The 12,389-nt window shown below is 38.3% G+C and overlaps 1 protein-coding gene across 1 annotated transcript; it reads right to left on the bottom strand.

Annotated features, from left to right (window-relative positions):
- Positions 1-4,700: 4,700 nt before the first annotated feature.
- LOC105946460 (uncharacterized) lies at positions 4,701-8,458 on the bottom strand. Its single transcript, NM_001310108.1, has 6 exons — positions 8,408-8,458; positions 8,197-8,253; positions 7,020-7,100; positions 6,312-6,347; positions 5,781-5,810; positions 4,701-5,204 (listed from the first exon to the last, which is right to left on the bottom strand). The coding sequence occupies exons 1-6, from the start codon at positions 8,456-8,458 to the stop codon at positions 4,701-4,703; spliced, it is 759 nt and encodes a 252-aa protein (NP_001297037.1).
- Between the last annotated feature and the right edge of the window lie 3,931 nt (positions 8,459-12,389).

Consider the following 12,389-nt stretch of genomic DNA (forward strand, 5'->3'; position numbering starts at 1 on the left):
ATTGTACTATATAAGCGCTAAGGGTTCATTTACAAGCACTAATGAAAAGAAATAGTTTGGATTCAGATGCAGGCCCGGACTTGTGGAAAGGCCACAAAGGCCCGGGCCTAGGGCGGCACAAATTTGGGGGGCGGCATGCCGCCCCGCTGCACCAAAATGTCAAACTTTTTCTAGCATACGGAGCAATGGGGACCTCTCCCTCACTGGTCCGTTTGCGAGTGTAAAGCACCAGTCATGCGGGGGGTGGGGGGCGACGGACAGTGGCCGCCGGATTACAAATCCGGCGCTGTTCAGATGTGAGGGCATGTTGATGCCATTTATAAGGAACTTGTACAGATACATGCTCATAGCAATAACAAGTGCCTTGCAACAATTAGCACCATAGCACGGGACCTGGCAGTCGGGACCTGACCATAGATGTCATTAACTTCCACCAAACAAATTGGCTAGTTCTGGTGTTGTTGGTACTGTGTGCACTTCTTCACCATAAGTGACGCCAGCCAAACTACACTTTGCAAGTTGCAGCAGACACTACTTAGCTGGCACCTGCTATTACAAGAACACTTTATTGCGAGTTGAGTATAAAAAAAATTACATTTGTTTCTTAAATGATCCCACCAGTCTATTTTATTTGCTAGGGCCACAGTGTCAGCAGTAAAAAATCTGTTTAGCTTTAGTTTCTACCTATGAGTTTTAACTTTTCAGCAGTGATTTTTTTCGCCAGGCATGGATTCACGGCAAATTTCCACATTTTGCCATTGGCAAATTGTTTCAAAAAACGGGCACAAAAATTTGGCTAGGAAAAACTTGTAGCAACTTTTTTTATGTGCCCGTGTATTTTTGTGATGCGCAACAATTTTTTTGAAATGCGTCATTTTTCGAGCTTTGCAAATGTTTTGCAGTTTCACAAATCTTTTCAAAGTTTATCAAATTTTTCCGCACATCAAAATGGGACAGATTCACTCATCACTACTTTTCAGACTTAAATTGGCCAAACATGTCTATATTGTCCGCCAGCCAATCTTTTTAAACAAACTCATTAGTATTTTTTTAGGAACCAATTTACTTTTCCCTAAATATTACACTTGTGTAAAAGGATTTATTTTCAGTCATGTTAATTTAGATACTTGGACAATTTCATCACTTGCACGTGTTTTCATTACATAGAAGTCTCAGAAGTAATTATAATGAAGAAGACGGTGTTAGTCAGCAACTCACTAAGCTTCTATTATAGATGCTGTCCAGTGGGTGTTTATTATTTTACTGCATAAACAGGAGCTGCTGAAGTTATATCAGGCTCATTTATGCAACCATCATCTGTGTAAATTCCATAAGGGCTGCACCTTGGAGAATTTCTACAACTATGGCTCAGAGACAAGAGGACACTAGGCAAGCTAGCCTATGAATAAGTGCCCCAATAACTCTTTAGGCTTTTCCTTTTCCTAATAAATCAGCATTTAATCTTACTTTTTGTTTTTTATTTTTCTGGAGAACCCACACTTTCTTCTTTTTGTGTGCAATATTATACACCCATAGACTGGGGTGTATTGTGGGTATTTTTGCCCTTTGTATAATTATATTCTAAAATGATTAAATAATTTCCCTTTTGAGCATTAATTACTGCTCTCCTCTTTGTTCTTTGTTCCACAATTACTTTTTAAAATTTTTCTAAGAAGGGGTCATTTACTTATGTGAAGGCAATGTGCACAATTCAAAAACTATTTGCAGTGGAGCATTCCTTGGTGCTTTGCACAATGCCTATTGAATTTTTCTGATTTTCAGGGGATGCTGATGTTAAATGAAACAAGTTGGGATATGCATGTGCTTGCTGAATGCCAGAGATTTAAGAACCAACCAGGAAGCAGCTCAGAGCCAGCTAGCATAGTTAAAAATGCAATTCAGCAAATACAGTAGCTTATTGCAAGAAATGATTGTTCCTAATTCCAGCAGCTCTTATTTTCAGTACTCAGATATAATTACTAAAATGCTAATTAACCCCTCTGAGTTCAAGTAAGAACATTGTTTCAGTCTGGCCATTGTTTAGCCACAGGTGTCCAGAAATGAGCATTGTACACTATAAAAATTTGGGGGTAACTGCTGATTATTTGCCAACTAATACAGTATATTACAGAGCAGTCTGTGTGTTCTTCTTTATTATTAGCCACAGAGCCAGGCCAAGGAGACAAGGAACACAAAGTATGGGTAGTCAATAGGTCTACCCATTCCACAGTCCCAACATACCATTATAACTGTTGCATTATTGCTGTACAAGAGCACAGAGCAATACAGTGGACACAGACAGACTGCACAGGATAGTAGGCAAAACATCTCTGTCCCAGTGCTGTTTACAGCCCAAATTATATGGCTCTTTCATTTACATTGTGCTTTCTGAGTACTAGCTCTATACAATTAACAGCCTCTCTGGATTCTCCTGCTCTTTGCTATTTGCTAACTTTTTCACTGCTGGGCCCCACTTGGGTCATGGCCCCCCAGGAAAAGTTAAGGTTCCTGCAGGCCAGTCTGACACTGCTCATGTGGGACTCCGAAAGAGCTTTTTTAAGGCAATAAATGCAATACCCTAGGTGGGTGCCTCTGGGATGCATTAAGTCATGTTCCACCTGTGCTTGGCACTTGCCTGTGGCACAATGAGTACGATGGCTGTGTTTCCTTGTGTGGTTCTTTGCAGTGGAATTTATAATAGTGGAGGGCACTCCTGGCTAAGATATTCTTGCCCTTTAGAAACATAAAAAATATATATACAAATATATATAAAGTATCCAGGTGCTAGGGTTTCAACAATCCCCCCATAAGAGGATTATACATACCAGCAAATCCCCAAATAAACCCTGCACACCAGAAAAAAACTTTCCCAGGGAGGTATTATAGTTAAAAAGACATTTTTATTTATCAAATCATTATGCAGCAATAATATTGCATTTAAACAACATAATATCCATCAATAAACAATTCAATACATACCCCCAGTGAAAAAACTGAAAAAAAGATATGAAGGAAGATACTCTCCTTGACAAAGGCGTTTGAGCCGAAACGTTGGGGTATTCTCTTATCCAGAGTATCTGCTGTTATTTGAGGATTTGCTAGTTCTTTGCAGTGGAATTCATAGTTGGGCCCAGCCAGCCAGGCACTCTAGCCAGCACATAGGAACTAGCAGCACACAGGTACAAGCAAGCCCAGACTAGGGGGCACATTTACAAAAGCACGAACGCTCCGAGCGTATTTTCGCCGATTTTTTCGGGCGTCCGCACGACTTTTTTGTACATCGCGCAACTTTTTCGGACGTTTGCACAAAAAAATTGGAAAGGTTTTACCGCTGTTTACAATTGTTCGGTACGAAAATTTCGTGACTTTCGGATCGCCAATACGATATTAGCGTGACTAATACGATTTTTTCGTAAGCATTTTCGTGATATTTGCGATCTTCAGAAATTTTCGTTTCCAATCCGATTTTTTCCCATTCGTGATTCGGATTTGTGGATTAGTAAATGTGCCCCTAGGTGTAGGCAGGAGAGATACCTACCTGGTGCCTCCTGGCACTGCTCCCTGGGCAGGGGCCTCTTCTGTCTACCCCTAGTTCTGTCCCTGGTTGAATTCATTAAAAAAGATCCACTGCAAGAAAAATATTTGTGGGACTTCCACTTAGTTTTATCTCCACCAACCTGTACGTTCCTACCTCTGCTGCCTGGCAGCACCAGATATGATTTTGCCATGTGCTCTCCCATAGATTATGCAAGCCCTCCAGACAATATTTTCAGTAGAGAGCCAGGCAGAATGTACCATCTTTGGTGGTCCCTGCTATCTCCTCCATGCCACAATAAACTAACCATAGTTCTTGCAAGAGCTAAGGGATAGAAGCCAGTGACAGTCACTGTAGCAATGTTGCCCTGAAAACTTGATTGGTGATTAAAAAAACTGACTACCTCCTCATGTCTACACTTTAATTTCATTTTTTTTCATAAGTGTGAAAGTGACTCTCATAACATAGGACCTAATTACCAGTATATTATTTTTTTTTTAATTTTATGACATACATTAAATTGCTGAAATATATTTTATTTAAGCAACACTTAAAGGTTGCATGTCAGGATAAAATCAAGATAGAGCTATTGAACCATTATTGTTTATATGTTTGTTATTATAAATTAGTTTATTTGCTAGCAGGCATCTGGCCGCAGCTGGAATACAATGAAAAATGAAACTGCAGGGTCAGGCACACCCACACTTTAAAATAATGGGACTAATGTTTGTAAGCCTTATATTATATAGTCAGAGGGGTTTCCTTAGGAGCATATGTCAGAATCTTAGGCTGATAGGTGATACTATCCATAGGTTTAGTGTAATAAAGTGAATATACAGATGTTATGTGCTTTCCTTCCATGTATCACCCTGGGGATCTGTGCAAGCTGAAACCCAAAAGACTGGACAAAACCAGGATTTGGTGCAGTACAAATGATATTATATACCCATACAAACATATTATGAAGGAATCATTCAAAATAACATACACGGCCATATAAATGTACAAATCTCAGGGATATCAGTATGGAAAGCAGATCATAAAACTTTTATGTTTTGGAGGGACAATCTGCAAAAAATATTTACAGGAATAACTTTTCACTATTTATCACTGCAACTCTAAACAAATCTACAGACAATCAAAACATCAGACAAAGATATGTAATTCAATAAGATTCTGTGTTTCTATTGCCTTGAATTTGTCCATTTTTAAAATAAACTGGTGTCTTTATAGGTATATAACCATCCCCTCTTACAATATTGTGCAATTCACAAAGGTCTGGCACATAAGAATTGCATAAAATCCAATTTTCCTCCCCCATTGTATGTGCATTCACAGTCAAGTCATTGTCCCTTCCCATAGACATAGTGGGTTCTGGTGCATTCAGGTCAATGTCAGGTGTATTGGTTGGCAAAGGGTCTGTATAACTTCCTTTTATAATTCCAGTAACTGATACATCATTTTGAGCAGCCTGAGTTGGTATAACCCATGGTAGTTCTGGTAGAATCTTATTCTGAATAGCTGTGCTTACTCCATGTTGGCCTGCAGGATTGAGCACTGGTTGTTCCTGTAATATACTATTATCAATAATGACTCCAGCTTGATGTACGGTGGCTATATTCTCATCCAGTCCTGCACTGAGAGGGATCATGATGACTCCAGGCAAGACCTAAGAAAGAATTAGGAATATTTATTGCTGAGTGCCACCAGTAATAACCACCAATAGACTTATGACAACTAGATATTAAATATGAAAGTGTTTTCTGGTTGCTGGGATCATTGATGCTAGGGACCAGATCATATTTTAAAATTGGACTACCAGAATAGATAGGAAATAGTAAAAAGGTAAATAGATTTTAATGGTTCTGTATACTATATTTTGTTTTAGCCCTATAGGGTCTGCATACACATATGTATTATTTCTGCTGACATAGTAAATTATATTTATTTATTATTTATACAGTAAGGTATGTGATATTGCATGATGATTATATTTATATTTTTATTTATTATATTATTATGCTAGAGAAAGCCATCTTGTATTTACTTATTTCTTTCTAATGAATGTAAAATGTAATTTACTGGTTAAGATACATAAAGAGGTGAGAACTGCAAACCAAATTTGACATACAAGCTGTGTTTCTGTTGCTTGCAACACTTATTTGTTATGCAGTTAATGCAAATGATTATTCTATGAGAAAAACTTGCAGAACTTTACATTTGGCCTATAACTTTAACTACTTACATTTTCCTCTGAATCAGAACCTGACAAAGCCTGTGTTGGCAATGGCACAAAAGAGAAATACAAGTTTATAACAATTCAGATAAAATATTGTTTTACAACATAGTAATAAAATGTTTGCTTTCTCCACTGTAAAATGGAGAAAATCATTATGGATTAAGCTAAACTACAGTTGACAGACTGAACAAGGACATTGTGTGGAAAAAGAAAGGTGGGTTTTTGCAGGATGTGCAATTAAGGTGTGAGCCTTGGAATAATGCATTTCCATGTCTTATTGTTCCATAACAATATTGTTTGTATACAGGATTAATTTAGCCTACCCTCTTCCTAACCAGATGTAAGACTTTCCCAAAGAGATGCAGGGCTCTCTGTACTAAAATACCTGACACATCACTTGATGTCGGCTCATGGGCTTTGCAGGCCCTTAAGACCTAGAGGACCCCCAGGCAAAATATGATGTGCAGCAATAGAGCAAGGTCTGTTAAGGAACTCTGAACATATTTTGTTTCTTAGTTATTTAAGATACCCTCTTACCTGCTGTCTTAGCTGTGCAAACATGATTGGGGACATCTAACAGTAAAGTAACAAGAAATACATATTAAAAAGTCAATGTAAGTAAATAAAATCAAAATATATATGCAGTACATGAATTCCTTGGTTATTTTCCTATGTAAGATACAGAATGGTGTTCAATGTTAAGAGCCTATGTCCTATGACCCTGTTTATATGTTTATTTTTTAGGTCAAATTATGTATTGAATTTTAAAGGTTCTCTAGAAATAAAAAAAAGGAAGAGATCTTCAAAATGTACTGATATTTTTTCAGAATTCACCTTTCTTATAACCTCATACCAAAAGTTATAAGGAAGGTGAAAAAAAAATTATAACCCACACAGTTGGAATCCAATACTTTAGCTCAGAATTTTTCTCATGAAAAACTCAAAGCCTCTTACAATTTGACAATCACTGAACAAAAAAAATCTAAGGGGGTTATGTAATAAAAGGCAAGTTTGCCCAGGTGCAGTATCCCATAGCAACCAATCAGCAGGTAGAATTTATTGGTCACCTGTTTAAAAGCAAACATCTTACTGGTTGCTATAAGTTACTGCTACTGGGCAAACAGTGCCTTTTATTACATATGGGGTAATTAGTTGTTCTCACCGTATCAGAGTAAACTAAAAAAATACTGTATCTGCCTTCACTACTACAAAAAACACGAAGGGAAAAAAAGTATATTGTTTTACCTGGAAGGGGTGCATGTATCTTAGCTGAGTTCCATGAAGCTGAACAAGCTGAGATGGAGCCACAAATAAGTGGGGAATCCTCTATTTTTTAAAAAAAATGTGCAAGTAGGAAAGCATTAGTATTATCATTATTATTATCATTATTGTTTATTACTGTCCCCTGCAGTGCTTTACAAAGTAAAGACAATTACACAGTAAAAAGGTTATATTCATTACTTATCTTATGCAGCAAAGGATAAGCATGTGAATAATGTTTTAGCGTACCCAGTGACTATGTATTAGCGTAGAAGAATATTAAGCCACCTACATCTAATTATATAAGTTTATGTTAGTAAATATCCTCTCAGAGAAACAGTGATTTTTAGACTTTTTAAAGGAGCTGTTCACCTTTGCGTTAGTATGATTTAGAGAGAAATATTATGAGACAATTCACAGTTGGTCCTTATTTTTAATTATTTGTAGTTTTTTTATTTATTTCATTTTCAGTTTAGAAGCTTTCCAGTTTGGAGTTTCAGCAGTTACTTGGTTGCTAGGGTCCAAGTTACCTTGGAAGTGGTTTGGCTGAGAGACTGTTGTATGAATAGTCACAGAAAGTCACAGAAAGTAACAGTAACAATAAAACTGTAGCCTCACAATAATTCAAAAACTCTAACAAATAAGGTGGACCGATTGAAAAGTTGCTTATACATACTAATAGTTAGTGTAAAAGTGAACCATCCCTTTATGTTCAAACTTCCTATGTTGTTCAATATTTGATCAGGGTCTCCTGTACATCCAGGAGTATAGAGAAGCTCACATAAGCATTTCACCCTCATACTGCTCTAAATGTTCTGTGACCCCCCATGATTTTTTTTTTTGGCCCTGTAGGTCTAAAGTGTGAGAACCTATTCATATTCATAACTCCAGGGTTGGATTGGGGTGTGTGAGGCTCACCAGGGCTGCTATCCCAGGGGCCCCCACAACCCCTCAGGGGCAACCAACTTGCAGCTCACCCAAGGCTAGCCCCTCCCCCACGCATACCTTATACTTTGATGTGATACGGGGAGGGGAGCGGGGGAGCAGCAGATGAGCATGGAGTCCCGCTGGCCCAGACAACCCTGTATAACACTGTGGTACAATATAATTAAATGCTAATTACATAGGAATTTAGAAATCTAAAACAGAAGACATAACAAACCTGAGATTGTTCAGGGACTCTCCCAAGTAAGTTGAACATTTGCATTAAATGCAGCATCTGAAAAATAGAGTGGGATGAGCAGAAAGATACATTTTTATGATAATGTCATCTGTTAATAATTAAGTGTATGTATATTTACATTTTACATTATTTGTGTTGCCAATTAAAATCTTGCTCTTAAGTTTAATTAAACTTTAAATGATTTGCTTACTGGGAAACCAAGGCTTGCTCGTAACAGACAAAGCAGCAAAAACATGACCATATATTTCTGTGGAACCTGTATGAACAAAATAAAAGCATCATCCTGTCTGCCTAAATACAGTACAACAAACTCCTTTCACTTGCTAGCAATATATAGAGGACTGACCTAGAAATGATGTACCTAAAGAGAAACATATAAACATATATTGGACAAAAGGAAACTGTAATGATTTTACCTTACAATTACCTAGATACTCTAAATTCAACTCCCTAGGAGCCTGCATTTTCAGTTTAAATAACATTACCTTTGCCATTAATGTATGATTACTCTTCCAGAATGCTCAGTAGTCTTCCTCTTACAATCTTGACAAGGACTTAGATAGTAAGTAATCGTCAGAAGAATCTTAAAATGTGGTTCTCCCTTCATGTAGCCAATGAGAATGTGTCCATGTAGCCAAGATAATATGTGGTTGCACAAGATATCAACATTACATTAGATCTGCTTATAAACACCTTTAGGCTTTATGTCTTTGGCTAATAGTAGGTGGTATGGATAATGTTTTGTTTCGAATACTGTAAGACATAATGATGTAACACTGTCTGAGAATGCTTTATCCTTTATAAAAAGCAATTGTGTGTAATTATGAATAAAGCACAATAAACACACTTCTCAATAACAAATTCTTTGTAACGTAGGACTATAAAATAACCATTGAAATGAAAATAATGTGCAGTAAAAGAAAACAGCCAATGTTCACTAAGCAGCACTTCTATGTGGGGTTATGGCTACACCGTGCAGCGTTAAGGGGTGAAGGCCAGCCCTGTCTTTACTGCTTGCCATCAGGCACCCTCTACCACTACCTAGCTTGGACATCCGAAAGGATGCCCAAAATAAGCGGGGCAGATAGGGGTGGAAGAGCAGGATGCCTACATGCCTCCCCTACCCTCCCTCTTGTATAGAGCACTGCTTAATACAGACAGCACTCTCTTCAAGGTGGTATCCACAATGCAGCAATTCAGCAGGCAGTATATAAAGTCGGGTTGTTTTTTCATACTACATTCCCCAGTGTGAGTGACCCCTTTGTGAAGTGTGACTATATTTTGGATACAAGATTTTCCATGAGTGATATTCCATGTAGTTTTACATTACTTGTAATGTACCAATGACATTGCCCAGACATTGAAGCCATCGTGCTCTAAAAGAACAGCATTACTTATGATAACATTAAGGTAATGCCAAGGAAGCTTACACAGGCCCCATCAAGCATGTACTAAAATGTAATTTCTAACACCGATCTGATAATCTTATGTATAAAGAAAGAGAAACTTTGTCTATTTGGGCGTTTTGTATGCATTGGGAAACTGTATCACTGAATGCAACAAAACCAATGGACCATGCTCATCATAGGGTGAATTTTTTGTTTGGGGAGGCTAAAGATGGGCCATACATAGACTGACCTAAAGCTAATGTGAGACTTTAGTGCATTCGCTGCTAGTGGAAAAAATGAACCCCTCAATTATCTCTTGCGGTTCCCACTGACTTCCAGGGATACTGTACAAAAGTGCAGGTGGGAGTTCTTTTTTCACCCCAAAATGCTTTGAATGTAAAGGTATTCATACATGCATTTCTGTGAGGGGTTCTTTGTCCATTTTGTGTTTGTGATCGGTTAGCTTAAATGTATTTTAGTTAGTTTTATAGCGAGGACAGCAGTGGGCACTGACATCCCAGGCACACAGAGAAATGCAGTCTGTATTGTCAAAACCAGCAGTGAGATGCAGTCTGTATTTATAAAACCAGCTCATTATATGCAGTGAGATGAAGTCTGTATTTACAAAACCAGCATATTATATACAGTGAGATGCAGTCTGTATTTACAAAACCTGCACATTATATACAGTGGGATGCAGTCTGTATTTACAAAACCAGCACATTATATAAAGTGAGATGCAGTCTGTATTTACAAAACCAGCACATTATATACAATGAGATGCAGTCTGTATTTACAAAACCAGCACATTATATAAAGTGAGATGCAGTCTGTATTTACAAAACCAGCACATTATATACTGTGAGGTGCAGTCTGTATTTACAGAACCAGCACATTATACGTATGCAGCAAGATGCAGTATATAATATAGTATCTGTCAGAGTTGGATGAAATCTGCAGCAAATATACTGAGCTAGTCAGGTTCTTAGGTAAAGTTTACAGTCTGCAGAACTTTCATATCAGTCTTCATTTCTGCAGTGTCTTTCTCTCCCCAGTCCTTCCTACATCTGTGGCTTGATTGGTCTATTTCACTGTTTGTCAAGAGAGTGTTCCAGAGGCTGGAGGGACGTGCCAGCAGGGCTGAGTGAGTAGCCTGAGTGTTCACAGGTGTGAGAGTCACCGTACGTGTGTGAAACTGGAGATGGTGAGAAACCCCCAAAAAGTTCCAGAATGTGGAAGTTACCCTGAAGGGTGAGAGCCCAGAGAGGGGACAAGTTTTGAACAAGTTCTGCTGTAATGCTGATGAACTGTTTCTGGTGATATTTAAGTTGGAAAGAATCGGCCCAAATAAACCTGTGTTTTTGCCAGAAGACGTAGTCTCTATGCTCCCGATCCTCTGCTTTCCTGTCTACCATAAATAATTTCTCTCAAAAATTATGTGTGCAGGCAGATGGCATATCACAAGGGATTTTCTAAACTTCTACCTGCTATCCTTTACTCCAAAATTACCACGCCCATCTAACTAGTCAGATTATGTCATTCCCTAGTTTTGGAAGACTACTCAAAAGCACAGTGTGCAAAGGAAAACGTCTCTATGCTTCCGATCCTCTGTGTTCCTGTCTACCATAGCTAATTTCTTTAAAAGTCACGTGTACAGGCAGATGGCATATCACAAGGGATTTTTTAAAACTGTGTAAAAATAATACTAAGGTACCCTAAGGTATATACTGTAAAAATACAGTATATACCTTAGGGTAGTAAAATAAAATCGTATTAGTCACGATAATATTGTATTGGCGATCCGAAAGTCACAAAATTTTCGTACTGAACAATTGTAAACACTGGGAAAACTTTCTGATTTTTTCGCACAACCGTATGAAAAAGTCGCGCAAGCATACGAAAAAGTTGCACGGGCGTCGAAAAAGTCACGCAAGCAGCGAAAATACGCTCAGAGCGTTTGTGTCTTAGTAAATCTGCCCCTTGGTATTGTATTGCTGGTAAGTGTGTTGCTTTATATTTGAGACAGCTCAGTGGAGTCTGAGCCTCTAAACCCAGCGCGTGGCCAATGTATTTTGTATGTGAAGTTGTGTGTGTGAGAATCAGCAGAATGTAAAGGCAGTTATTGTTGCCCTTCACAATTTCTTTTACTCTGGCTACAGGTTTCAAGTATGTAAGCAGTTTGTCATGAGGGTGGTGCTCTATATTTACAGCAATAAATATACAGCATATATGAAGATATAGTAAAAATCATGGGCTGGTACTGCAATTACCCTGACGTGTTCTGGTTTTTTTATTGATTAATCTGACATTGCATTTATTCTTGGTGTGTATAATACATTAAAAAGAAATGTAAAAATGATTCTCAGAAAAATGCTATCATCCTTCTAGAATTATTTATACATAGCTTCCCCAAACACAAAAACCATGCTACGTCTATGAAGAGGGTAGTTTCAGACGGGGCAGGAGCTATAGAGAATGTGACAGCCATATCTGTAAAGGTGGCCATACACGCACCGATATTATCGTACGAAACCTCGTTTCGTACGATAATCGGTGCGTGTATGGCATGTCAGCGAGCCGACCGATATCGCAGGAAGCTGCTGAAATCGGTCGGCTCGCCGATCGGCCAAGTTAGAAAATTTTGATCGGGCGCCATAGAAGGCGCCTGACCAAAATTCTCCCTTCAGAGCTGAATCGGCAGAAGGAGGTAGAAATCCTATTGTTTCTACCTCCTTACCTGCCGATTCAGCCCTGAATGGTGTGTGGCGGATCTGACGATGTTTC

The sequence above is a fragment of the Xenopus tropicalis genome, chromosome 1 (assembly GCF_000004195.4).
Source record: "Xenopus tropicalis strain Nigerian chromosome 1, UCB_Xtro_10.0, whole genome shotgun sequence".
Lineage (NCBI taxonomy): Eukaryota > Metazoa > Chordata > Amphibia > Anura > Pipidae > Xenopus > Xenopus tropicalis.